This window comes from Hypanus sabinus, unplaced genomic scaffold, assembly GCF_030144855.1.
Source record: "Hypanus sabinus isolate sHypSab1 unplaced genomic scaffold, sHypSab1.hap1 scaffold_644, whole genome shotgun sequence".
In the NCBI taxonomy this organism is placed as follows: Eukaryota; Metazoa; Chordata; class Chondrichthyes; order Myliobatiformes; family Dasyatidae; genus Hypanus; species Hypanus sabinus.
Genome location: NW_026781500.1, coordinates 56904 through 84385, shown reverse-complemented (window position 1 = coordinate 84385; position 27482 = coordinate 56904). Strand labels below are relative to the sequence as shown.

Genomic DNA, 27482 nt, shown 5'->3' with positions numbered 1-27482 from the left:
ACGAGTGAAAGGCTGCAGAAACAGTCCCGTTTCTCACCCATTGATTATAAAATCACAGTGCCGTGTCTGAGATCGCTGCAGATCGAGGGTCAATGCCGAGGTGTCTGCTAATTTAACATCATTACATCGGCCAGACTGCCGAATGCATCGGCCTCAGCCCAATCCTTAAAAAGAAGCATCCTCTCCTGGGATAATCCCATCCGGGGAACTCGGCCCCACCCGCGGGGTCTTCCTGTCTGTGTAATTCCTGAGGTCGCACTTGTCGGAGCTCTTTACCCGGACTTCAGCCGGAAGCAGAAACGCGGGACGTGAAGCGATATAGTGTCACTGTGGAGCCATCTCTGACGTCACAGAGGGCTTGGCTAGAGCCAGCGTCCGTTGGAACGGTTGGAAATTAAACGGGAGGGCGCCTATTAATGGGAGGGCGGAAATTCGGTCAAAATATCCCTATCCCGCGGGCTGTGATGTTGACACATGCAGATATTCACAGATCCACTCTCAGTCCGGGTCGAAGTTCCTTCAGAGACTCCACTTCCTTCCTCCATGTCTCACTGAACTGATTCCCACTCAGGCTGAAACAGATGGAGGATTAAAGTTTCAGTAAATGGATTATACAATAGTGTCATTACAGGGGACTGAGGTTATGCTTCAAGAACACCCACAAAAATATCACCAGAAAACCCGCGGATCCGCTGATATTAACATTAACACAAACACTCACCAGATCCTCTCCAGACTCGGGAGAGTCAGTATAATGCGGCGGAGAGCGGGGACAGATCGGTCTGTCAGCGAGTTTGATGCCAAGCTCAGCTGCGTCAGTGATGGAATTGTACTGAGAGCGGAGGCGAAATCCTCGGCACCAGAATCCGTGAGACCGACACTGTGAAGCCTGCAGATGAGAGAGAGAGGACGGTGAAGGACAGAGAGAGAGAGGAGACAGTATAAATCCACAGTGTTTATCAGTAACACAATTACTAATCACATTAATGTTCAGTGTCAGACACCCAGTGACTCTAAACACAATCTCCCACAGTCTGGTACTTACCACAGTTCCTGTATTTTACACTTCGCGTCCCTCAGAGCCGCAGACACCAGTTTCACTCCTGAATCTGCCAGTTCATTACCACTCAGGTTCAGCTCTGTCAGGGATGTGTTTCTACTGAGAGCGGAGGCGAGATCTTCGGCACCAGAATCTGTGAGACCGACATAGTCCAGCCTGGAGATAAGAGAGAGTGAGGGTGAAGGACACAGAGAGAGGAGATGGTACAAATCCCCAGTGTTTATTATTAAACCAATTACTGATCACATTAAAGTTCAGTGTCAGACACCCAGTGACAGTAAACACAATCTCCCACAGTCTGGTACTTACCCCAGTTTCTGTATTTTACACTCCGGGTTCCTCAACGCAGCAGACACCAGTTTAACTCCTGAATCTTCCAGTTTATTATCCCCAAGTCTAAACGTAAACAGATAAATTGATGAACAAAGTGATTCAAACCGTGGGTCTCAGGGAATTTCTCTCACTCGGGTATTTCAGGAAACATTAAACCCTTCAGTAAATCACTGATCGGAGATCCCATCACTGTCAATGACTCTCACTGACCAGCTCCGGGATATTCACCGAACCTCAGTGATTTAGTCCGTCGTTGTTACACTGTCAAGTCCCCAAATTCTGTCTCTGTCCATGATGGTTAGAAAAGTGTTCGTGCCTTGAGAGGGTCGACGGGGCCAGAGCAGAAAGGGAGAAACTTCCACAGTAAGGAAGAGATGTGTTTTGGAAAATATCCATGGGAAATTGCGGAAAAGATCCTCAAAGGTGGGAGGGGATGGAAAGTGATTCCACATGAGGAAGGAGTAAAAGGTGAAGAGATCCAATCAGGAGGAAGGTAGATGTGGTAGAGAGATCCATGAGGGAAACATGAATCGACAAGACAATCAGGCAGAAATAGATCGCGCGGACGGGAGGGTGAGGCCCACAGTCCGGAGAAAAGAGATGCGCCCATGAGGTCTGGGTATCTGGTTGTGAGCACAGTCATACAGGTGGACTGATGGAGATAGTCACACACGGGGAAGGGCAGAGAGGACAATCTAACAATGCTATTTATTTCCTTCTCACTGGGACGGTCTGCTGACGGTCTCTTGTCCCTCACCGGGAAGGGGGTGTGAATCTCTGACCCACCTGCTGCAGTCAGTGTCGGTCTGGGTGTCAGTAACAGTGAGAAGGAACATTGTCAATGGACGTGTCACAGGCAGCAGGAAACACGGCCATTCCTGTGATTTACTACCATTAAACCAATGGCCGTTGTTCACTGATCTGATGAATGTCTCCAACATCCCTTCACAAGGAACCACAGGAATATCGACCAATCACAATTATTCACAGTCTGAGTTACTTGAGTTTTACACAAATTCCTTTACACTGAAACAAAAACAACAGAACAGAGTGAGAGTTAAAAACAAATTACCTCAAATCCTGGCACCTGTGCAGCCCGGGTCCCAGACGTTGGATTCCTTCACACTGAATTAGGCAGTACTCCAATTTGAGCTGTTTTACTGTTTCACAGAGTCCGATGGCATGAGACAGGACCGCGCAGTCAATCGGGGTCAGTGTCATTCCGCGGAATGAAAGTGATTCCACAGATCCCAGTGCAGCCTGAGCCAGTCCACGATTCTGAGACTCAAACAGGTAGTGCAATGTGTTCAGGAGGCTCCTTTTACCAGCTTCATTCTCTGTGTTACCACTCTGGCGTTTAATCTCTTCCTTCACCCAGTCAATCACCCGGCAGGTTGTTTCATGAGGAAATGGACCCAGAAACTCCTCCAGACCCCGAGCAGTCATTGGGGAGGAGAGACCAGCAACAAAACGGAGAAACACCTCAAATCGCCCATCTGCTGTGTTGTGGACTTCAGTAAGGAATTTCAGAATATCCCCGGGATTTGGATCAAGGAATTGTGCGACTGCAGCTACAAACTCTTGGATGGTGAGGTGTGGGAATGTGTACACCACGCTCCGGGCAGAATCCTCTCTCTCCAAAAGCTCCATCAGGAACCCGGACAGGAACTGGGAAGGCTGCAGATTGTAGTTGATCAAATCTCCATCTGTAAACACAATCTTCTTCTCGGACACTCCTCTGAAGGCCAACTGACCAACCCTGAATAACACATCACGGGGGTTCTCAATCTCACGCCCGTGGTTTTTCAGGATGTTGTAAATATAGTAGGAGTACAGTTGGGTGATTGTCTTGGGAACTCGCTGCGGGTCCCTGACTCTTTGTGTGAAGAAGGGGCCCAGTGCCAGACCGAGGATCCAGCAGTAGGAGGGGTTGTAGCTCATGGTGTACAGGATCTCATTCTCCTGCACGTGTTTGATAACTGCTGCCGCCACCGTCTGATCTTCAAAATGTCTGATGAAATATTCCTTCCGTTCCTCACCAACAAATCCCAGGATTTCAGCAAAGACACTGATCTCCGCCATTTCCAGTAAATGTAACGCAGTGGGACGGGTGGTCACCAGCACTGAACACCCTGGGAGCAGCTTGCCCTGGATTAAACTATACACAATGTCCGACACTTCACACCAGCACTCGGGATCTGAGCACTGGTGCTTGGGTTCTGTATCTCTCCGACTGTCAGCAAAGTCGATTCTGTGTTTGAATTCATCTATACCATCAAATATGAACAGCAATCCCTTTGGGTTCTTCCAGACCTCTCTCAGTAACTTCACAAAGTAAGGATATTGATCCAGAATCAGTTCCCTCAGGTTTATTCTACAGTTAATGGAGTTTAAATCCCGGAATTTGAAACTGAAGACAAACTGGAATTGTTGGTATATTTTCCCCGAGGCCCAGTCATAAACAATCTTTTGTACCAGTGTTGTTTTCCCGATCCCCGGTACTCCAGCCACTGCTGCCGAACGTCCCGAAGTTGATCGCGCAAATAATCTTTTAATTTTTCCCCAAAATCTATTTGAGTAACTGCTCTGAAATAGATTATCAATGCGGATTTTTTCCAGCTCTCCGCGGAGATGTTTCTGTCTCCACTCCTCCTGGTCTCTGCCTCTTGCCAGAAGCTCATGTTCTACCAGTCTCCTTTCTCGAACAGTAGAAATGACCGTGAGCTCAGCGTATCGATCAACCAGCTGGAAAACCTTCACCTTCTCCCTCATCAGGATCGTGTTCACTCTCAGTATTTCAGTTTGTGCCCGCAGAGTCTCCATGTGTTTCTGTCGAACATCTGAGGACGGAAAGAAATAGGTTGTCACTGACTGATCTGATGAACAACAAACACTCACGTATTCCAGCCCACAATGAAGAAACTTGTTGAAGACATTGTTTGGGCGAAATTAGGAGATCAGAAACAGAGTGTCTGAAATTGAACGTTGGGCCAGAAACATTTCTGATCTGATTCAGATATGTAGTTAAAAGCTCCGCTCTGCCTATTGTTCGTAGTTTGCAGACTCCCCGGTGTTCCAGCGAGCACCAAGTGCTCACGTGATTCTGGAGCGGAGAGTGTTGTGTGGAGCGGGTGGTCTCACTGCTTTCACTGCTCAGCTTTGGTTGAATTCTGCAAAAGTGCAGACGATTACACGGAGGGGGTTTGCAATGGGCAATTTACGTCATTTTACTTCTCTCATAACTGACCTGATCTTCTTGATAGTCCTTTCAGTTTAAGCTGTCAGTACTGAGCCACAGAGTTTCCTTTGCCAGGCTGAGCCAGCCATGGTATAACTCACGCGGCACTACTCTATTGTCTCTTATTCTCTGAGGGTCTGGGACATGAATGCAGGCAATAAGCACCCAGCACTCACTACAGTCTCCTTTGCTCCGAGGAGCTGGTAGATGAGCTCAGAAATACACCACCACCACATGTCTGCAGTCTCCTCTGCTGCTGGAAACTTGTATTTGTATTCAGGCAATCCTCTGTTGTTGCCCGCAAGAGCAGGAAACTGAAGAGGCTCGCAGTAGCAATAGTGGACTCTATAGTCTGGAGGACAGATAGGCGTTTCTGTGGACAGAAAAAGGAAACATTGGTGGTTCTTTTCCTCCCCGGTCCGAAATGTTTCTGGACACGTCCATAATATGCTGAAATCGGAGGTTGCGCAGCCAGAAGTCGTGGCACATATTGAACTGATGACATAAGAAGTAAAAAGGTTCGGGGTCTGGAAAACAGAACATAGGGAGATAGGAAGGAAGCGGAGAAGTTGGAACTCAAACATAGTAATCACAGTATTTCTGTCTGCTCCACACGACAGTCAACATTGGAATAGAATGAGGCAGAAGAATTGCAGCGCGGGTCAGGGATTCTCGTTTTTGGATAACTGGGACAACCTCTAGGATAGGCGTGCCCCGTACAAAATTGACGGGTTGCATGAATCGGAGCGGTACCAACATTCCTGCGGGAAGATTTACTGGAGCTGCTGGGAGTGTTTTAATATGGCAGGGGGAAGGGAACCAGGATGATAGATCTGAGGATGAGCTAACAGGCTTAGAAGTAGATGATAGGTGTAACATGAATGTACGGAAGGAAGGAGAAGCTCATGTAGGCAACCATGGCTGACAAAGGAAGTTACGGACTGCATAACATAAAACGAAAGGGCATATAAGGCAGCAAAAATGGGTGGGAAGTTGGATGAAAGGAAACCTTTTAAAAAACAACAAAAGTCAACGGATAAAGCTATAAGAATAGAAAAGATTAATTATGAGGCCAGACAAGCCAATTATATACTGAACGTTACCTAACGTGTTTTTCAGTTATGCAGAGTAAAAGGAAGTAAAATTGACGAGGGATCATTGAAAAATGATGTTGAAGTAGTAACGTGAGACAAGGAAATGGCAGATGAACCTAATGGGTACTCTGCATCTGTCTTCACTGTGGCACACGCTAGCAGTGCGCAGTGGTTCGTGAGTGACAGGCAGGAGGTGCGAGTGTCATTGCTATTGCAAAAGAAAAAGTGCTTGGCATACTGAACAGTCTTAAGGTGGATAAGTCACCTGGACCAGATGGACTATATCCCAGAGTCCTGAAAGAGGTTACTGAAGAGTTAACGGATGCATCGGTCAAGAGTTTTTCAAGAAACGCTTGATTCTGCCATGGTCTCAGAGGAATGGAGGATTGCAAATATGACTCCACTCTTTAAGAAGGGAGGAAGGACAAAGAAAGGGAATTATAGGCCAGATAGCAAAATCACATTGGTTGGGAATTGTTGAAGTGTATTATTAAGTTTGGGGATTCGAGGTTCTTGGAGACTAATGACAAAATAAGTCAAAGTCACTATGCTCTCTGTTGCGCGAAATTTTGCCTGACAAATCTGTTAAAGATCCTCGAGGTAGTATCAAGCAGGGTGGACAAAGGATAGGCAGTTGATACCAGTCAAATGGATTTTCAGAAGGTATTTGATATGGTGCCACATATGATACTTACTTACAAGTTAGAATCCTATGGTGTTACCGGAAAGATAATAGCAAGGCGAACGGAATTGCTGACAGACAGGAGGCAGCGAATGGGAATAAAATGGACCATTTCTGCTTGGCTGTTGATGACTAGTGGTTTTCCTCAGGGTCAGTATTGGGACCAATGCTTTTCACATTGATTGTCAGTAATTTAAAAAATGGCTTTGCGGATGATATGAAGATAGGTGTAGCTTTCGGTATTGTCGAGGAAGCAAGGCGATTGCAGAGGACACAGACAAATTGGAAGAGTAGGGAGAAATGTCAAAGGTGGAATACAGTACTGGAAAATGTCTGGAAATACCTTGTGGTAAAAGGAACAATAGAGCGGACCATTACCTAAATCGGAAGAAGATCTAAACATCAGAGGTACAGAGGTACTTACGAGTCCTCGTGCAAGACTACCAGAAGGTTAATTTCCTGGAGTAATGCTGAGTCTTTTTAGACACTCGTCAGACCGCATTTGAAGAATTGTCAACAGTTTTGGGTCCCATATTTCAGAAAGGAAGTGTTATCACTGGAGAGGGTCCAGTGCATGTTCACGAAGATGATTGCAGGAATGAAAGGGTTACATTATGAGGAACATTTTGGCAACTTTGGGCAAAAGTGGAATTTAATAGAACACGCGGGGACGTTCTTGAAACCTACCGCAAGATGAAAGGACAAGAACGGGTGGATGAGGAGAGCATATTTTCAATGGTGAGAGTACACAGAATTAAGGGGCCCAGCCTGAAAAGTGAGGGAGTGACACTTTAGAACAGAGGTAAGGAGGGATTTTTTTTAGCGAGTAGGGTTCCTTAAAATGCTATGCTACAGACTGCAGTGGAGGCCAAGTCCGTACTTATATTTAAGGCGGAAAGTCGTCGTTTTCTGATCAGTCAGGGCATCAAAGGATATGTTAGAAGGCAAGTGCATGTGGTTGAGTGGGATGCAGGATCAGCCATGATGGAATGGCGGATCAGACTCACTGGGCTGAATGGCCTAATGCTCCCCTATGTCTTCTGTTTTTATGGAGGAATCACAACAAATATCGGCTCCACTTTGGATCAGACGCGTGAGATTTCCTTTGCTGGAGTTGGATATTCCAGTTGGAGAGGTCTGGCTCTAGTTTTGTCAAATCTCCTGATATTTAGCGACGGGAATGTCAGTTTATAAAACCTATAGATGCGTCTGGGTGCATCGCCCGAGACCCAAAATGTACTGTGTGTTGTGACAAATGTATTTTGGTTTCCTGTCGTCAGCCACAGCAACAAAAACCTGCCTCACAGTTTTTGCCAGTCTAGTAACTTGCCTCTAAACACAGGTATCCAGACTGCCGTAACGAAATGAGATTTTTGAGATTTCTGTTCCATCGCTTACCTTTCAGATGCGTGGGCAATTCATATATACCCCGCTCAGTGTCCATGTAGGCGAACTGGTCGTCACCTGTTCAAACAGATTAACCTGCATTAATCTGTGTAATACTCTAAATTCATCACCATTTACAGCTGTAACATACAGTGTTTTGTTCACCGTACCACGTTCCCGTATTTCATTCAATATTCTGCTCAGCTTCGGTAAATGGTGATGTAGTTTCACAAAGGATTCCCACATCACCCTCCGGGCCCCGGAGCCCTTCTCCATCACCAGATCCAGGAGGAGTTTGGAAGCGCCCGCTCGGATTCCCTTTTCCGCGAGCTCAGTCACGTTCTGTAATGAACAATGGGAAATATATTGAGGAGCAAAGGGATGGGTACAAATCTACCCTGAACTAACCCAGCACATTTTCAACGTCACAGATCGCTAAGAACTATTGAAGTGTTCATAGCGGGAGATAAAAATAAAAATAAAATTTCTTCTGACTAATGATGTCGGCCTGAAACATTGACAGTTCGTTTGCAGGGATCCTGCCCGACCTGCTGAGTTCCTCCCGCGTGCTGTGCGTGCTGAATTAATTTAAAAGAAGCGAGTGGGTTCATTCCGGTCATTCTGTGCCACAGATTGCGGGGTCATTATCCACTTGGCAACGTTTAAGCGGAGAAGACATAGTGTGAGTGAGCCAGAGATAGAATGGGTAGTTGAGACTTATTGTCAGAGAAGGTCCAGTGAGACTTCAGGCAGATTTTGGGTATGATTTTACCAGTTGTTTTCACGGTTAGAGCAGTGCGAATGCCAGGAAGGATAGGGGAATGCTCTTCCTACAGGGCGTGGCAAGGCAAGGAGACCTCCAGTGTCCTTGACAACTGCAAGAAGCGCATACAACTGCAGTTTATTATAGACTGTGTTAAGGAACTGGAGCTGGAACTGAATGAACCAGGAATCACTCATCAGGCTGAGAAGTTAACTGACGGGCTATACAGGGAGTGGTATACCCAAGGCTTAGGACATAGGTAACTGGGTAACTGTCAGCAGGGGAAACATCAGAATATCTGCCTGCAGGGAACCCCTCTATAACATATATATATCTCTCTGTTTCGGGGTATGACCTAGAAGAGAAAAACCATGTCGTTTATGCCTCTGGCACTGAGTTTGGTTTTGTGACTCAGAAGGGGTGGGAAGAGTGATCTTCACTATCAGCGGTTAGGAAAACAGGATGGAAATTCTGCTGACGACAGCAAGTTTGCTGGATGGTGTGTTGTCAAGGTCAGGGCTATCTCGCATCCAGTCTGCAACGTTACTAAGGACAGGATGAGTAGCCAGAAGACGTGATTCACATTGGTACCAATGACAAGAGCAGGAAGTATGATGAAGTCCTGCAAAGTGAGTTCATGGGGTTAGATGCTAATCCAAAAGGCAGGATCCCCATAATTGTGTTCTCAGGATTGCGACCCGTATCACGTGCTAGTGAGGTCGGAAATAGGACGATAGTGCATTTTAACGTGTGGCTGATGATATGACGCATGACCAAGGGCTTCAGATTTTGGGATAATTGGGATCTCTTCCAAGAAAGTTGGGACTTGGACAGGCATGATGGTTTTACACTCATATTGGAGGGCGCTGATACCCTTAAGTGAAGGATTGTTAGCGCTGCATAGGGAGGGGAGATGTGTTAAAGTTAAGATGCAGGGGGATGAAGAACCAGAGTGGATAATGGAGCGGTTGTGTGGGAAAGTCAAGTAGCTAAAGGATGAGCATCGTGAATCTATTTTTTTCCGAAATCCGTATTATACCAATGCAAGCAGTATTGTCGGAAAGGCAGATGAGCTTCACTCATGGATCAGCACATTGAACTACAGCGTTGTAACCATTCATATGATTTGGTTGGAATATGTGCCGGACTGGTTGTTCAGCATTCCAGGGTTCTGTAGCGTTAGACACGGTTCGATAGAGGTGAAGGAGGGGTGGTATTAGGAAAAAATATCACTGCATTGCTCAGAGAGGACAGACTAGAGAGCTCATCTACTGAGTCTACGTGGGTGAAACTAAGCAATAAGAAATGGACGAACACGTTAATTGGATGACATTGTGGACCACGCAATAGTCAATTGGACTTAGAGGATCAAATTTGTAGGGAGATCACAGACCGTTACAAGAAACACGATGTTCTGATGGTAGGTAATTTTAATTGTCGAATTATCGACTGGGGTATCGATACTTGAAAGGGCCGGATGGGATAGTGTAGCTCAAGTATGTCCAGGGACGTTTCCGTAATCAATATATTGAAGTCATGGCTACAGACAGCAAATACTGGAATGCCATCAGAGTACACGACACGTCAGGTGATAGACGGGTGTGCAGGTGATGAAAATGACATTAGTTTAAAGAACATTATGGACAATATCTTGTCCTCAGGTTAACAATCTAAATTGGAGAAAGTCCAATTTTAATGGTATCCGAAAGGATCTGACGAAAGATGATTGGGACAGGTTGTTTTCTGGTACCGAGGTGATTGGCAGGCTTGAGGCGTCCAAGGCTGAAATGTTGAAGTTTGAATCCACGAATACAGACCGAATATTCGTGACAGAATAAAAGGCGAGACAGGTCCTGGTTTCTGAGTGGCCCTGAGCGCATCGCAAATACAGCCTCGAAGGTCAGAGGAGTACAGGAAATGCAGAAGTTACTAAGGGAGGAAATCCGGACGGCTAAAGTATGGCATGAGTTTGCTCTAGCAGACCAGGAAAAGGAGAACCCCAAACTCTTCATCAAATATACTCAGAACAAAAGAATACCAGCGGACAAAATTGGATTTCTTGAAGTTCAGAATGGGCCTTTATCCATGAAGCTGAAAAAGGCGGAGGAGATTTTAAATCTTTTTTTGTTTTTTTTGCATTTATATTTAGTCAGGAGGCACACAGTGTCTTCAGAGTGAGAGAAAACATCAGTGAGATAATGGGCAATGCACGGATTATAGAGGAGGAGATATTTACTGTCTTGAAGGAGATGAAGGTTGATAAATCCCTAGTGCTTTCCTTCGTACCTCGTTTGAGACTATTTCAGAGATTGCAAGTGCTCCAGCAGAGGAATTTAAAACGTCAGAAGTGGAAGCATTGGAGGGTAGGCAATGCTGTTCTGCTGCTTGAAACTCTGTAAAATTAAGGCACGGAATTACAGGTTGGTGAGTCAACACCAATGATGGTAAAGTTATTGGTAGGTACTCTAAGGACGGGATATGAGTATTTGGATGGAGATTACGGGTATTCAACACTGATTTGTGCCTGTTAGATCCCGTCCAACCAATCTTATAGTTTCTTGAAGAAGTTACGAGGCAAATAATGAAAACAAGTCAGTGGATGTTGTCTACTGGGGCTTCAGCAACTTGCTTGGAATTAATGACAGGGCCGCCAGTTAGTTTAGATATTGGATTCGCGAGAGAAGCTAAAAGAGATAGTAGAGATTTGCTTCTCTGACTGGAGGTCTATGACTAGTGGTGTGCGGCAGGGATCTGTACTGGGTCTGATGTTGTCTGTCAGATAAATCAATGCTCTGTATGACAATGTGGTAAACTGGGTCAGCAAATCTGTGGATGACACCAGCGTAGTGACAGTGAGAAAGGGTATCAGAGCTTACAGCGGGACATGGAACAGCTTGCAAAAGGCGGAATGGAGTTTCAAAGATAGAATTTAATGAAGAACCGTGCGAGGTGATGTACTTTATGAGGACAAACCATGATAATAGTAAGACATTGAGTGGTAGGGCATTGAGCACTGCGGTTAAACTAAGGTATCAGGGAATAGACATCCGAAATTTCTTTAAAGTGTTGTCGAATTTAGATGGCGTTGGAAAGCTTTGAGGACATGGGGCTTCATAAATCAAAATATTGAATACAGAAGTTGGGATATTATGTCGAAATTGATGTGGCAGAAACTAATTTAAAGCAATGTGTGCACCTGTCTCTTGGAAGGATATAAATGATTGACCGAGTGCAGAAAGAAAAATACAGATTGTTGCCAAGGCTTGAGGAACTGAGAGAAAGGGAAATTATGAATAGGCTAGGACATTATTCCATAGAGTGTAGGAGGACCAGTGGAGATGTGATAGAGGTATCTGTTTATAAAAGGTATAGAGAGAGTTAGTGTGAAAAGGCATTTACTACTGAGGTTGGGTGAGACTGGAATTAGAGGTCATTTGGTAACGGTGACAGGTGAAAGGCAATATGAGGGGAACCCGTCACTCAGAGTTTGCTGATAGCGTAAGACGCGTTGCCATCGAAATTAGTCGATATACATTCGACGTGTACATTTAAGATCAAGTTGGATAATTTCATTCAATGGGGAAGTTATGGACTTCTCCAGCCAGGGCGCCGCTCAATGGGACTAAGCAGATATGTCGGTGTGGACTGGATGGTCCGAAGATCATGCTGCTGTACTGTAGAGTTTGATGACTATGGGTAGGTCAAACTATGGCAGAGTCACTGTTGATTTTCCCTGGGGTAATTGTCGGTGAACCCCAACAGGTTCACACTTCTCTGCCGGACTCCATGAGCGCTCCAGTGTCAGCCTACAGCTGGGAACTGGCAGTGAGGAGCTGACAGCAAATTCTGGACTATTGTGCGTGTGTGACAGACCAAAGCTAACTGGTGGTAATGTTGAAAAAGAAGTTTGGACTGAAATTGTCAGCTGCGTCACGTGGAATGTAGTGTTCAGTATGGTGTATGGCTCTTCACTAATATTCATTCTGGGTCGCAAAAGATGAATGCACTCCAGTAGCACAAGGACCATAGGAAAGTGTTTCTTTGTAATACTGCGTTAGCAGTAGATGCTTGGAATATTTTTAATGATAATAATGTTGCACTCCCCAATATAAACAGTATAAGCTGTAGCAAGTACAAACACAAATTGGAACATTCACAAGGAACAGAAGTTAACTGAACCATGAGGCATGTTGTGATATTGATCAAAAAAGGGTCCGTAGTTCAAATGAGAGACGATAGTCAGTGTTGCCTCGTCAGTTGAAAATGGGTTTGAAGGTAGACTGAGAATGAGCTGAGAAATAAGTCACTATATATTTAATTTGTGGGAATCCCGTGGGTCATCAAACACAGTTTGGTGAATGTCCATTAAAGTCGAATATTGGGAGGATGATGTGATGTCAGGCAGAGTGGTGTAAAGAAGGTCTCTGTCCACTTGCAATGTCCGTCAAGTGTCATCTTACTAAATTCACCTGCCAATCATTGTCTTTATCCTTACCTGTCTAAAAATGAGTGTGAGCGAAAAATCGGAAAATATAGTTTCTGCTCATGAAAACTCTTTTCCAGATGTTGCGCACAAGCATTGCTGGATTGTCACTGCCCAGAGGTTCCGTTGCGTTGGTTCTACACTCAGCCTATGTCCCGCCCACTTACGTGATACTCTCGCCCGGTGAAGTGATCCTCGCCCATTAACATGAAGCCGACTCCCTCCACACCCTCCTCAATCGCCTGCTCCAGTCGCTCCATGTAGAAGCTCGTCAACCGGAACAGGTGGTGATCTTCACAATTTGACAGGAAGACGGAGATTGCGGATTTCAGATCTGTAGTCAAAAAGAACATAAAATAGCAGAGTGTACCATGCGTACGCGGACACGATGCCAATTTAAACCAATCCCAACTTCAGCAACATGGTCAATATCCCTCCATTCCCGACATATTCATGAGAGCAAACGCCTCTCAGATGCTACTGAGTATCTGTTTCTATCCCCTCCTTTGGCAGGACATTCCAGACACCGATCACTCTCTGTGGCAAACATGCATCCTAAATCCCCTTTAAACTTTACACTCTAACCTTAAACCTATTCCCTTTGGTATTTGTGGTGAAACTTGTCTGCACACTCACCAGACTCACCACATCAGTCCTGTGATTTGGTTACCAGATGTGTGGACAATTCTAAAATTATCTCTTAACCAACGCGTACCCAGTTACAGGTCAACTTCAACAAATACCTCAACTCATCATTAGCAATCTACCAAATGTGTTGCTACTTTCAGGAAGCTATGCATATCCATCACAAGATACATCCATACATCAATCTTATTAACGGTCACAGCATTCACTCTGAGCATCGCTCGCGAACGTCCAAAGTGCAACTTCTCACATTTGTCTGAATTAACTGTACTTGGTGACTCTCTTCATATTTCTAATTGGATGCTGAACACGTTGACGAAGTCCCAAATTTACTCAACTCCGTCAACTCTGTAATCAACGAATCAGTTCACCCAGTATATCATTCGGTTAAGACATAGCTTATTATTAATTTATTTACATCACACATAACGCATGGCGTATCAGTGATCCTTGTGGACACTGCTAATGACTACCAACCTTATTCAGGAGCTCCATTTCCTTTCACTGAGGTGAAGATTTACATGGTGAGGGGAGCGATTCCGTCATTCCCCTTGTTAGGTCCCTGCGCTGGACCTGGTGAATTGTTCTAGTGCTCAAGGTAAGTTTACCAGGTGGAACAATGACCCCGTTTGATGGTACTTTCTCTCTGCCCCTTTATCTCCCATGTTTATCGTTCTGAACTATTGATGATTTGACTACACGTGTACCATAAGAACAGATTTTTAATGGGAAACAGCCCAGTGAGCATACCTGTGTCCATTCTGAGTCTGACTGCGGTTGGTTGATTGCCGTCTTCTTGTCTGCCGGCCGGGTGGAAGAAAGCACCACCTGCTGGCAATGACCTGAATAACACAAATAAAGGAGTGAGTCAGTTACTCTGCCCTTCATAATTTAAACCACTTTTGTAACGTCACTGCTCACTCTCCTACATTCCAGGGAGCAAATGGAGATTTGGACAAGAACCCCAACTGAACACAAAGTTCAAGAAGGAGAGATGTATTGAAGCTGAAACAGCCAACAGAATTGGGGAAAAAACGAAATCTGTTGTAGAAGATGAGAGAAATCAAAGGAACATTTCATGTAAAATGAGCATAGGAAATGACAAAGAAGGGAAGGACCTTACAGAAGCAAAGGACATCAAAGGGAGTTGGCAGGAACACACAGAAGAATTGTAGAAAGATCCAACAGCGAAGACACCTGCAATGACTCCCTCATCGATACAGTGCCAGGCATTCTGGAAAGTGAAGTTGAATGGGCAATAGAAGATTGCTAGCCTACGCTGGATAATGGAGAAATCGCGAGAATTCGAGAAAAGTATTTATCTATGTTTTATTGACTACTCTAAAGGATTTTTTTTGTTTTTTTTTTATAACAGTGTGGACCATAATAAACTATGGCAAATACAAGATCAAGAAGCAACAGTTAGAACTGACCATGGAAAAACAAACTAGTTCAAGATTGGGAAAGGATTACGACAAGGCTGCATACTGACACCCTGCTTATTTAATCTATGTGCTGAACACATCATGCGGAATGCTGGTCGAGAGGACTCAAAATGTTGGAATCAAAATGACCAGAAAATATGAACAACTTCAGATATGCAGGTGATACGATTCTAATGGCCGAGAGTGAGGAGGATCTGAAGAAGCTTCTAATGAACGTGAAAGAAGAAAGTGGAAAGCCGGCTTCTTGCTCAATATTAAGAAAACCAGCCAGTCCTGTTAACTCCGTGGTAATACATGAAAAGGAAGTGGAAGCAGTGACGGAATTTATCTTCCCCGGTTCAAAGATTTCTAAACATAGTAACAGCAGCCACAGAATCAAACGGCGCTTACTTCTGGGGAGGGCAGCAATGAGAAATTTAGATAAAATTCTGAAGCGCAGAGACATGAATTGTCTACAAAGGACCGTAGAGTCAAGTCTATGGTATTTCCAGATGTGATGTATGTCTGTGAGAGCTGGACTATTAGTCAGGCTGAATACAAAATAATCGACGCCTTTGAACTCGGATGCTGGAGGAATGTGTTAAGAATTCGTTGGACAGCAAGCAGATCCAACAAGTCAATACTTGAAGAAATACAGCCAGCCTGCTCACTGGGAAGCTTGAAAAGCTGAAAAATTTTGGACACCCATAAGATGACAGGATTCCTTGGAGAAGACTGCCATGTTCAGTAAAACAGAAGGTAAAAGAAGCAGAAGATGACAGATGCTACAATGGATAGATAATAACACTCAGGAAATGCCGACGCCCCTGTTGTATCACTGAGAGGCAGTTTCCAACAAAGAGGCCGTACAAGACGCTGGAGGAACTCAGAAGGTTGGGCAGCGTCCGTGGAAACGAACAGTCAACGTTTCGGGCCGAGACCGTTCATCAGCACTGAAGAGGGAGGGGGGCGAAACCCTATAAAGAAATTGGGGGGAGGGTGGGAAGGAGAAGGCTGGAAGGTGCCAGGTGAAAAGCCAGGAAGAGGAAAGATCAAGAGGTTTGGGAGGGAAAGCAGGGAGGGGATAGGCAGGAAAGGTGAAGAAGGAATGTAAGGTGAAAGCACCAGGTAGCAGAAGAAGGCAGAATAATGAGAGCGGTGATAAGCAGCTGGAGGAGGAGGCAGAGTGAAAATGGGATGGGTGAAGTGAGAGGGAAGGAATTACCATTGTCTTCCGTACCATCACTGCCCTTACCAACTCCGGAGACCTTCTATCCTCAGCCAAAAAAGCTCATAATTCCCACACCCCGCACTGCTCGGTTTCACCTCTTCCCCAAGATCCACAAGCCTGACTGTCCCAGTAGACCCACTGTTTCGGTCTGCTCCTGCACCACTGAACTTGTGTCTACCTACCTGGACTCAATTTTGTCACCCATAGTTCAGTCCCTCCCCAACTACATCCGGGATACCTCCCATGCCTTCCACCTCACCGTGCCCTCTGCTACTTTCTGGATAATCGGCCTCACCAGTTCCGCAACATCAGCATACTCCTCCGGTTGTTGGAACTGGAATTCACACTTAATATCTTCTTTTTTGACTCTTCCTACGTTCTGCAGACCAAGGGTGTTACTATGAGCACTCCCATGGGCCCCACCTGGTGGGGCCTTTGGAGCTAACGACTTATTGACGAAACCCATCTCCCCGTTGGTTGGTATGCTAAATTGGCATTTGCTGTCACCAATTAGAGAAGTAAATCACACGTCTCTTCATGAGAGATACCGGGTACGTGCAGTTGCTTAAATCGTCTCAATGTCAACCCAGGAGCGCAAGGGTGACGAAGCTCCCCGAGAGGACGCGCGTGGGCGGGGAGCTGGTGCGCGCGGTAGACGGGGAGACTGTAGAGTCAGTAACAGGGATCGGGAAGCGCGTCCCTCGGTCCCGTACCGCGCTGGCCAGATCACCGAGTGAGTCATGGTCGATCCGCAACCAACAGGGGTACAACATTAACGCACAAATCTCGATGTATGTACTTAATCAATGTAATGTTTCTTGTCAGTTCCACAATAAAATTAATTTGCTAATGTTATATTGGCTTACACTAATTAAACTGTGAGAACTTTTCTAATCAAGACACCAAAAGCGTAAGTGGACCACTCGGCCCTCCGAAACTTCTGCTGATCTGATTTAAACTTTCGTTATGCATTCCCCCATGTTCATCTCGATAACAGTTCAACCCCACTCTTTATAAACAAACTGGGCTTTGAATGGAATAAAGAGAAACTGGAATCACTAGAAACGCTCAGCAGGTAAGGAACAGCTGTGGGGAGAGGAAACATGTTTGCGATTCGGTTTCCTGGCCTTTCGTCAGAATGGATTCAAACATCTCCCAGATTTTTTGTGGAAAATCTTGGGTTGTTCTCCTTGGAGCGGTGAGGACTGGGGGAAGACCAGATAGAGGTTCATAAGAGAATGAAAAATATTGACAGAGTAGACAGGGAGTATCTTCTCTCTGTTTGGAAATGTCTAATACCAGAGACCATGCAATGAAGGTGTGAGGGAGTAAATGCAAGGGAAATGTGTGGATAAGTTGTTCTACTCAGAGAGCACACCTCTGTCCATGATGTACTGTTCCATGTTCTGTTCTATCTTCAGCATCTTGAGTTTCTGTTTGACTCCCACTGGCAGATAGACAGGTGAGAGTGAGGGGGAATTTCCAAATGTGAATTGAGTTTTGAAACCCCGGTCTCTTTCTACTGGTGCAAACACAAAACAGTGTATTTAATCACAGCCTCTCCCTGTGAGGGATGGAATGGGAACTCATTCTCTACTTTGCTTCCAAAGGAACTTCAGAACCAAACATCTGAGCACAGAACAGGAATACTCGCTCAACATCTCAGAAACCCGGACACAATGAGACCCTGAATCATTTTGTCTGAGTCAAAACAAGTGTGGTATCCAAGGATGCAACCTCAGAGGGTCACAGCCCACACCGACAGCCTCGCACATCTTTTCCACATCTCACACTGAGAGATTCACGCTACCAATATCCAGCCCCCGGTGACGTCTGTTTCATTGCAGAAGGAGGAACATCCAGCAGCATCTGTAAAAGCACCAACGTAGACCGAAGCCCAGACACTGACAGTTCCATATTTCTGGAGCTCCCATCCTAAGATTGCATCTCAGGCACAACTCTCTCAGGGCTCTTTGCTGCTGGTAATATGTGGCAGTTTCTCAGCTAATCCCAGCTCAAAAAATTTACACTCCCCTACCAACCCGTGACAGAACTGGAGCCTGATGATCCTTTGTCTAGACAGGGATCAGCCTGGCAACATGGGCATTTGGGACACAAAGAGGGTGTTGATATATTTCAACTTGTCCCCACAGTTATATTGAACACAGTGGTACATTAATTTATTGTTGAGTGTGGTGTAGCCTAGATCAATTAGCAGCCACTTTACCGTCGTGTAAAAGGAACAAAATGTTTTCAACATAAAATTGAAAAGATAGCACTGGAAGCTCAGTACAGGAGATTTTTTTTGTTCTTTCGCTGCAGAAGCGATTGACTGACTGCCAGAAGTTTGACACCCAGAACAGAATTGCATAAATTCAATCCCTACAGTCTTCGTCATTCCATCCCGGACAGTAAATGCTGAAAGCATCCTCGTATCTGAGGCCACTCTCTCTCCACTGAGAGTCAGCAACCAGAGAGTGATAAACACGTTCAGCACTCTCTGCAGCTCTGGTGAGCTGTTGCCCTGGTGACGGAGGAAGTGACTCGCAAAGATAACCGAGCGGAGAAACAACAAACTCAGTGTGACACGTTCTCGGTTTCATTGTGACAAAGGTGAACTGAACGTTCAGCCATTTTGTAATGGTGATACTAAAATTTTAGCGTTTGTTATTAGCCTTTCGAGGTATATTCAGTAAATCTCATGGTTGATTCAGCTCTACAGAGATCTCAGCAGTGCAGACGCTGGCCCAAAATAAAAACACATTGTTGGATGCGACAAATATCGATTATGAGTAGAAATCTCAATTTAATTTCGTAGAGCCGTTAGAGCACAGCCACAGGACGGTTAGCCCATCCAGCCCGTGCCATGTTCGGTGTGGTCCCATCCCCCTGTACCCAGACCACAGCCGTCTACACCTCCCTCATCTATTTACCTACCCAAACATCTCTCAAATTCGAAAAGTGAACCTGCATCTCTCATTTATGCTGGGAACTGGTTCCGCCTTCGCACCACCCTCTGAGTGAAGTAGTTCCCCCTGATAACCCTTAAATGTGTCACGTTTTTCCCTAAATCCATGATCTTACCCAACCTGAGGGGAAAATTCCTACCTGTATTCACCCTATTTATACCATCATAGATTTCTACATCTTTAGCAGGGTGTCCCAAACTGGGGTCTGTGGACTCTTCCTTTAATTGTAGGGGCCAATGGCATAGAAAAATTGGAGCCAAGCTAGAATACCCCCTCATTCTCCCCTATTCCAGGTAATCAAGTCCTAACCTGTTCATCACTATAATTATTTCCTGAAATACCAGCAATGTCCGTGTAATTTTTCCTGCACTCTTTCACGCTTATCCATATCTGTCCTCCAAGTAGCTGACCAGAACTGCACACAATCCTACATGTTTTGGAATCACGGTGAACTACAACTTTAGCATTAATATCCCAACCCCTCTTCTTAATAGCCTGCGTTATAAAGGTCAATATGCCCAAAACTCTCTTTACGACTCTGGTGCTACCTTAAGAGAATTCTGGATCTGTAACACCCACGCCAGGACAATCAGGTTTAAAACAATTATTTACCCCAAGCAGTAAGCGTAATCAACACGTCTACTCACTAACCCACGCTCCACACCTCACCCACTACTGGTTTAACATTTCCTGACAGTTCTAGACACTCCTGTGCCTAAAGTAATTTAATGGGCAGAAAATCAATATCAGTCTCCATATGTCCACTCTCTCCTGTGCCTAACGTCACTTTATGGACATAGAATCAATGTTTTTAAGCAATCATACTGCATGTAATGTGTTTTGTTTATTATTGTGGTCCCTATCATTTTCTTTCTGTCCTGCTTCGGATACAGAGTAACAATTATTTTGTTCTCCTATACTAGAATGACATTGCCCAATCTTGAATCGTGAACCCTGGGAAAAATACAATGACCAACCACATTATCTGTACTCCCTCCGACAGTGTCAGCTCCTTTCTCCTCTGGAATTAAGATCCAGCTTGGCCAACTTCTTCCCATGAGCCGGCACTTTAGTTCAGACAGCATATTCAGCAATCTCGTCTGCACACTATCCAGACTGATAATATTTTTCCTACAGTAGGGAGAAAACAAATGTACATAACACTCTGTGTATCCGCACCAAAAAAATATATGACTACAATATAATGACCACAATCCAGAACTCAATGCCCTAACTAATGAGTGCCAGCATGATTAAAGCCTTCTTTTGCACCCTCAGTACCTACACAACCACTTTCCGTGAACTGTGCTGTTGTACACGCAGCTCGTTCTGTTCCACAACACCCGTTGCTCTCCCATTCACTACACCAGTTCCACCCAGTTTGACTGTCCAAAATGCACCCTCTCACTTGCCCAAGTTGAAAACTATTTGCCATTCCTCAGCCCAACTCCAAAACTGACCGAAATGTCTTTCAAATTCATTGTCACCTGTTGCCTTATCAACCAGTCTCCCGAATTCAGTCTCCCTGTGTACTCATGACCGTGTCGTCACCCAGAGCTCTAACCTGCTAATTAAGTTTGTCGACAACACTACATAGATTGGCCTCCTCTCAAGCAACAACGAGGTGGCCAACAGGGAAGAAGTCATCTCTCTGACTCATTAGTGGCAAAGTAACAACCTTCCTCTCAATGTCGCAAAAACAAAGGAGCTGGTTGTGGATTACAGGAGGAATGGAGACAGGCTAACCCCTATTGACATCAATGGATCTGGGGTTGAGAGGGTGAACAGCTTTAAGTTCCTCGGCATCCACATAACCGAGGATCTCACGTGGTCTGTTCACACCAGCTGTGCGGTGAAAAAGGCACAAAAACACGTCTTTCACCTCAGACGTTTGAGCAAGTTCGGTCTGGGCCTCCAAATCATAAGTAGTTTTTACAAGGGCATAATTGAGATCATCCGGACCGGCTGCATCACTGCCTGGTATGGGAAATGTACCTCCCTTAATCAGAGGACTCTGTAGACAGTGGTGCGGACAGTCCAGCGCATCTGTAGTTGTGAACTTCCCATGATTCAGGATCTTTACAAGGAGTGGTGTGTAAAAAAGGCCCGAAGGATCATTGGGGTCCAGAGTAACCCCAGCCAGAATCTATTCCAGCTGATACCATCCAAGAAACGGTACTGCAGCATAAAGGCCAGGACCAACAGGTTCCGGGACAGCTTCTTCCACCAGGACTTCAGATTAATTAACTAACGTTAATTTGAGGTAATCCATATTATGTAGACAGTTTAATTTATCTTGAATTATTATAAATTACTTTGACTGCACATTTCACCTTTAGACCGAGACGTTTTGTAAAGAGTTTTACTCCTCATGTATGTGAAGGACGTAAGAAATCAATTCAATTTAATTCAATTCAAACTTGCTGATTGTGCCTTGTACATCCCTATACAAATCAATGGCATGAATAGTGAACTACAGAAGTCTCGACACTGACACACACATCCCACTCGCCACAGGCTTCTATTCGCTAAAACCATCTTTAATCATCTCCCCCTGCTTCTTGTTCTCGATCCCGGTGTGAATCCACCTCGCCAGCGCCCTGTGAATCCCACGTGACCGAACCATCCAGATCAGTTGCCATGCGGGATATTAATACAGACTTTACCAAGGTTCAGATGAACAACATCACTGCTCAACTTCACCCAACTCCCTATTTAACGCTTAAATAACCTCCAAAATACTCGACAGGTGTGATGTTCTATTGGACAGTGTAGTTGGCGATTTCTCCATAACCAATGCCCAACCGCTCAGGATTTCAGCTTCACTGTAGACAGAGGAAATGCCGATCCCAGCTGTCGAATTACCAACCTGGACTGAAGCCCGTATACTGCCAATTCCATATCCTCAGAGTCACCAGCCCAATATCATCACCCATATCATCAAAGACGCTTTGGTGCCGGTGATTTGTCGAGGTGTTCCTGCCATTTCCAATTTGCCGTGACTAAGGTGGAATTGGAACTTAATGACCCTCTGCCGGGGCCGGTGCTCAGGCTGGTTCCCCGGTCTGTATAGAGGATGCGGATACATTTCAGCCTGACCCCAGCAGCTAAACCGAGCTCATTTGATCACAATCTTCCTGCTGTGTGGGATCTTGCCCCACACAGCCGGCTGCCATGTTTCCTGCAGTCTAGCAGGAACAGAATGTAAAATTATAAAGTAGAAACGCTGGGAACTCAGTACATCAGACTACATCTCTGAAAGGAGAAATGGTGGAAGACCCAGTTCCAGAACTGAGACTGTCCAAGACGCTGCCGATCTGCTGAGCGATTCCAGTATTTTCTCCTCCTGACTTTAAATTTCCTGCAGCTGTAGTATTTTCTCCTTCTTCATTTTAATGCACAAATAGTAACTGATTCCCACCCTAAACTGTAATTGCCACCACATCCCTACCAATTTCTTGGGTCCTCAGTCCATTCTGACCCTGGTGTAATACGTTCCATATAGTTAATGCTCACAGCGTCCTTTCCTCCCACTGTCATTACTGACACACCCATCACACTCGTCGCTGGCCTTTATTTGCTAAATCCATCTTCAATCATCACCCCCCGCTTACTGTCATTGGGCTCGATCAAAATACTTACGTATTTGAAAAACTACAAATTGTTTGACAAACATAACATCTCACTGGTTGGTCTAGTCAATGATTTTCCCACAGCCAAAGTCCAATCGTCCCGATCTTCAGAATCACTGCACACTGTGCGAATTTCAATTGCAGCTGTAGAAATAACAATATACTGCCCTATCCATATTCTCAGAGACTCCAGCCCAATATTATAACCTACACAAAAACTGCCCACTGAGGCTTTGCCACCAAAAATTTGCTGTGGTGTTCCTGGCATTTCCGATTCACAAACTAAGGAGAACTGAACCTAATGATCGTCTATACATCTTATTTCAAAATTCCTGCAAAAGAACATTGTTTGTTCGTTCTCTCTCTCTCTCTCTCTCTCTCTCTCTCTCTCTCTCTCTCTCTCTCTCTCTCTCTCTCTCTCTCTCTCTCTCTCTCTCTCTCTCTCTCTCTCTCTCTCTCTCTCTCTCTCTCTCTCTCTCTCTCTCTCTCTCTCTCTCTCTCTCTCTCTCTCTCTCTCCACAGATAATAAATGTTGGGGGCGCCGGAAGCCGGTCAACAAATTTGTGTAATGCCACCCCTGCCAGTCTGTTAGTTTTCAGTTCATTCCTGCTCTTGTGCAATACATTCCATGCAGTCAATATTCACAGCATCCTTTCCTCCAACTATCACTCAGTTACAGTTGCTCCTGCCATCACTCTCTCTACCACAGAGCGATAGAAATGTGCAACACTTCTTGCAGCTCCGAATGGCTGTTACCTTGGAAACGGAGGAAGTCGCTCACCGCAAACAATTAAGAAAGGAAATAACAAACTCAATATAATATGTTCTGAGTTTCATTGTGACAAAAACTTAGCACTGCAGCCATTTTGTAACGGTGAAACTAAAATTTAATGGCTTAATGGCTGCCTTTACATTGCCTCGTGCTGTATTCAATTAAACATCAATTAACCGAACAAAAAACACAGTTCCTGGAAACTCAGTGAGGTAGAAGTGCAGTATAATACTTCTGAATGAGACAAAGGTTAGAAGAAAGATGTTTGACATGTGTATCCTTGACGTGGTTAGATACAGGCTGGAAGGAATTTGAACAAGATGGCATGGAATGATCAGGTAGAACCAGGAGGGAGAAGGGATCGAGAACAATCACTGACGGTCCTACAGCATTACACAGATACTGAATTAATAGTACATACCACTATATGCATATGATCCTAAAATTTCAAATATATAACAAACAATAAGAACTTTCGCATATACACTTTGCCCCTGAATGCACCATAGAAAGCATCCCATCCCGATACTTCACAGCTTCCTACTACTATTGTTCTTCCTTTGACTGCAGGGAATAGCAGAGAACTGTGGACACCGCTGAGCACATCATAGAAACAAGCCTCCCACCCATGGACTCTCTGTATACTTCCCGCTGCCTCAGCAAATCAGGAACCATAATCAATGAGTCCCAGAACCCTAGACATTCTCAATTCTCAACCTCCCATCCGATCGAAGATAAAATAAAACAGAAAAACATCCCAGCGGGCTCAAGGACTGCTTCCATCCTGCTGTTGTAAGCAAACTGAATCTTCTTTAGCATGCGAAATTCTGCAGATGCTGGAAATTCAAGCAGCACACACAAAATGCTTGTGGAACGCAGCAGGCCAGGCAGCATCTATAGGGAGAAGCTCTGTCGACGTTTCGGGCCGAGACCCTCAGCATGATTAGATGGACTCCTGATCTCACAATGTAACTCCATGTGACATTGCATAATATGCCTACCTGCAGTACACTGTCTCTATAACTATAAAGCTTTGTTACACTCCGTTAATGTATACCTAATATACCAGGGGTGATTGATAAGTTCGTGGCCTAAGGTAGGAGGAGATGACTTATTAATTTCAAACTTTCTGCATAATCACTCAAAAAGCTGAACCGCATGTGCACGTAACGAGAGCTGTATAACTCATCTCCTTCTACCTTAGGCCACGAACGCATCAATCACCCCATGCATTGGACACTTCCTGGAGGTCCAAGATCCGTATGCTCCACAACCGCTGGACTAAGTGTGTAAATGTAGGAGAGGGCTATGTTGAAAAAATAAATGTACTAGGTTTTCGGAAATTTACTCCTTCTCTCTCACCCCTCGTGCTGTTGTGACGTATTGATCTGTGTGGAGGCTATGCACGGCAAGATTTTCATTGTACGTCGGTATTTGGCAATAATAAACCATTCCCCATTTAAACTGTGTGGAAATATTAGACAGTCTGAGTTTCAGCTCGGGAAGTTCGGGAGGGCGATTTCACCAAAGTGCACAAATTTTTGAGGAACAGGCAAATGGAAAAGGCTTAATTCTCGCATTAATACGGTTATGTACCCAAAAACATTCGCTGCACTTCGGCGGGTCGTAACAGTGGAATGGAGTCACGAAACAAAAAATAATTGCCCACACAAAAAGAGGGGACGTCACAAATCTGCCATGTCTGAACTGACTTAAGATAAAACTACTCATACACATGGAGCAGTGTCCCGCAAACGCGATTATTCCGTTTAACCTCCGGCTGCAAGAACACAAACAGCCGAATTTCCCCAGGTACATCAACGGATAAGTGCAGTCCCGGCATTATCACATTACCCGTTCCTAGGACTGAAGCAACAGGGGCTGAGCGGCGGCTCATCTCTGGCGGTTCGATGTGAAGGCCCTACAACCCGGACCGACCCCGGCAGGTTCTCTCCAGCAACCCGGAACAGGTGTGTTAACGGGACTCAAACATGCCCGCTTGAAAGGGCCTCAAATACTCACCGATGGGAACTTGATGTATTTGCCTCGCAGACAGCGATCCTTCCCCCGTCTCCCCGCGACGATACGCTCAACTCAGAGCGGAAAGTTAACCAAGACTGAGCATGCGCAATTTGCGCCGCGCGTCTTCAGAGCTGGGGCGGGGCTTTTAGAGGCGGAGCAAAGGGGTTGGACAAGAGAGCATAGACCATCGACCATGGGGCACAGAGTTGTTCAAAAACTTTAAAATAATAACAATAATAATTATATTCTCCATTTTAATTAGGTGGAAATATTAGACATCCTTGTTTGCGGATTTGAATCCTCTGGAAGGAGGCTTAACTGAAGTGTGCACATTTTAGAGACACACAGATCAATGGAAAGGCTTAATTTTTCCATAAATACGGTTGTACACCGTGAAACATTAAAGCACAACAGCTCGTAGCAGTGAAATGTGTCAAAAAAAAACCCACCCACAATGAGAGTGCGTGACAGATTGGATCTCATTGCCTTGACAGAACGGAAGAAAGATTAAAATGCACAACCACGGGAAACAAACCCTCAAATGTTGCAGATCTGCGGTAAAATGGGAAAATTGAGCGGGATGAAGTGACTGGCTAAAGGTCTCCCTCCTAAACTGGTGACTCTGCTGTTCGCCCCTTACACGCTGCATGAACCTCCTGCTGCATTTTCCACATTACTTCATATTTACACCAACTACTTTTTTAAAATTATTCCTCTGTATCTTCCTCCTTTCTGCTCCTTTGGTTCAACGATTCATGGGTCTGGCCCCCATACCAGATCGTCATACAGTTTACAACCAGACCGGAAATGTGCAGGTTCTGTTCAAATCAGTTCTATGTTTAGAAACACTAACTTCTATTCGTATTGCCCCCGCCTCACTGGAGAGTAAAAATGTCACATCGCCAAGAGAGAAACTGCAGGATGCGGCCATTCAGCGGATCGAACGATCAACAAGTTGGCCGCTGCGCCCCAATCTCAACCACATGTTTCTGCCCGATCCTCATTTCCTCGATCCCTTCAGTCTCCACACATACCGCCGACCTCTGTTTTATGTGAGGATGATCATGAACCTTTACTGCTTTTACTGGTGGGGATTTACAGACATTCGCCATCCTCGGAGTGGAGACATTACCCCTCATCTCAATTCTGAACAGTCAATTTTTCATTTTTAATTGGTTCAACCGCTGCTGATGTTGTGCATTTCAATGTGTTCTCTTCTTCGTCCTCGGGCCTCTAAATTAAAGGCTTATCGCGCTTTATATTTCTTCACATGATGACCCGACCACTCCAGAGATCAGCCTAGTGAATCTTCATTGCATTCCCTCTCACTGATACTCTCTAACCTCTTTGTTATTCCTCTATGGAAAGAAAACTTTCAAAATTCTTGAGGAACTCGGCAGGTTAGGTACTATCTGCAGAAAAGAGTATGCATTCGACATTTCGGACCGAGCCTCTTCGTCAGGACTGAGATGGAAGAAGGGAGATTCCCAAATTAAAAGGTAGTGGGAGCGCAAAGAGGCCTTCTGGAAGGGGATAAGGGAAGCCAGCTGGGTGGGAAGCTGTTGGAGAAGAAAGAATCGTATTGGAGAGGAGAATGGACAGTAAGAGAAAGTGACGGAGGCGGGGGCCCAATGGGAAGTTATAAGAGGTGAGAAGAAGTAAAAGACCAGAATGTGGAATAGGGAAAGGGGGAGAGGTGAAAATTTTGATCACCGGAAGGAGAAATCAGTATTTCTCTTTTTGGGGTC

At 45.1% G+C, this 27482-nt stretch overlaps 1 protein-coding gene across 1 annotated transcript; it reads right to left on the bottom strand.

The window, feature by feature from the left end:
• Nucleotides 1-25786, bottom strand: LOC132389735 (NACHT, LRR and PYD domains-containing protein 3-like). The gene is made up of 10 exons (XM_059962299.1): nt 25735-25786; nt 14435-14526; nt 13207-13373; nt 7964-8135; nt 7806-7871; nt 2466-4233; nt 1370-1456; nt 1046-1216; nt 722-889; nt 1-572 (listed from the first exon to the last, which is right to left on the bottom strand). The coding sequence occupies exons 2-10, from the start codon at nt 14442-14444 to the stop codon at nt 485-487; spliced, it is 2697 nt and encodes an 898-aa protein (XP_059818282.1). The 5' UTR covers nt 14445-14526; nt 25735-25786; the 3' UTR covers nt 1-484.
• Between the last annotated feature and the right edge of the window lie 1696 nt (nt 25787-27482).

Coding starts and splice junctions, on each gene's coding strand:
- LOC132389735 (XM_059962299.1), bottom strand. Junction 1,457..2,465: donor CACAGGTGCCAGGATTTGAG/GTAATTTGTTTT, acceptor GTTTACGTTTAG/ACTTGGGGATAATAAACTGG. Junction 573..721: donor CCGAGTCTGGAGAGGATCTG/GTGAGTGTTTGT, acceptor CATCTGTTTCAG/CCTGAGTGGGAATCAGTTCA.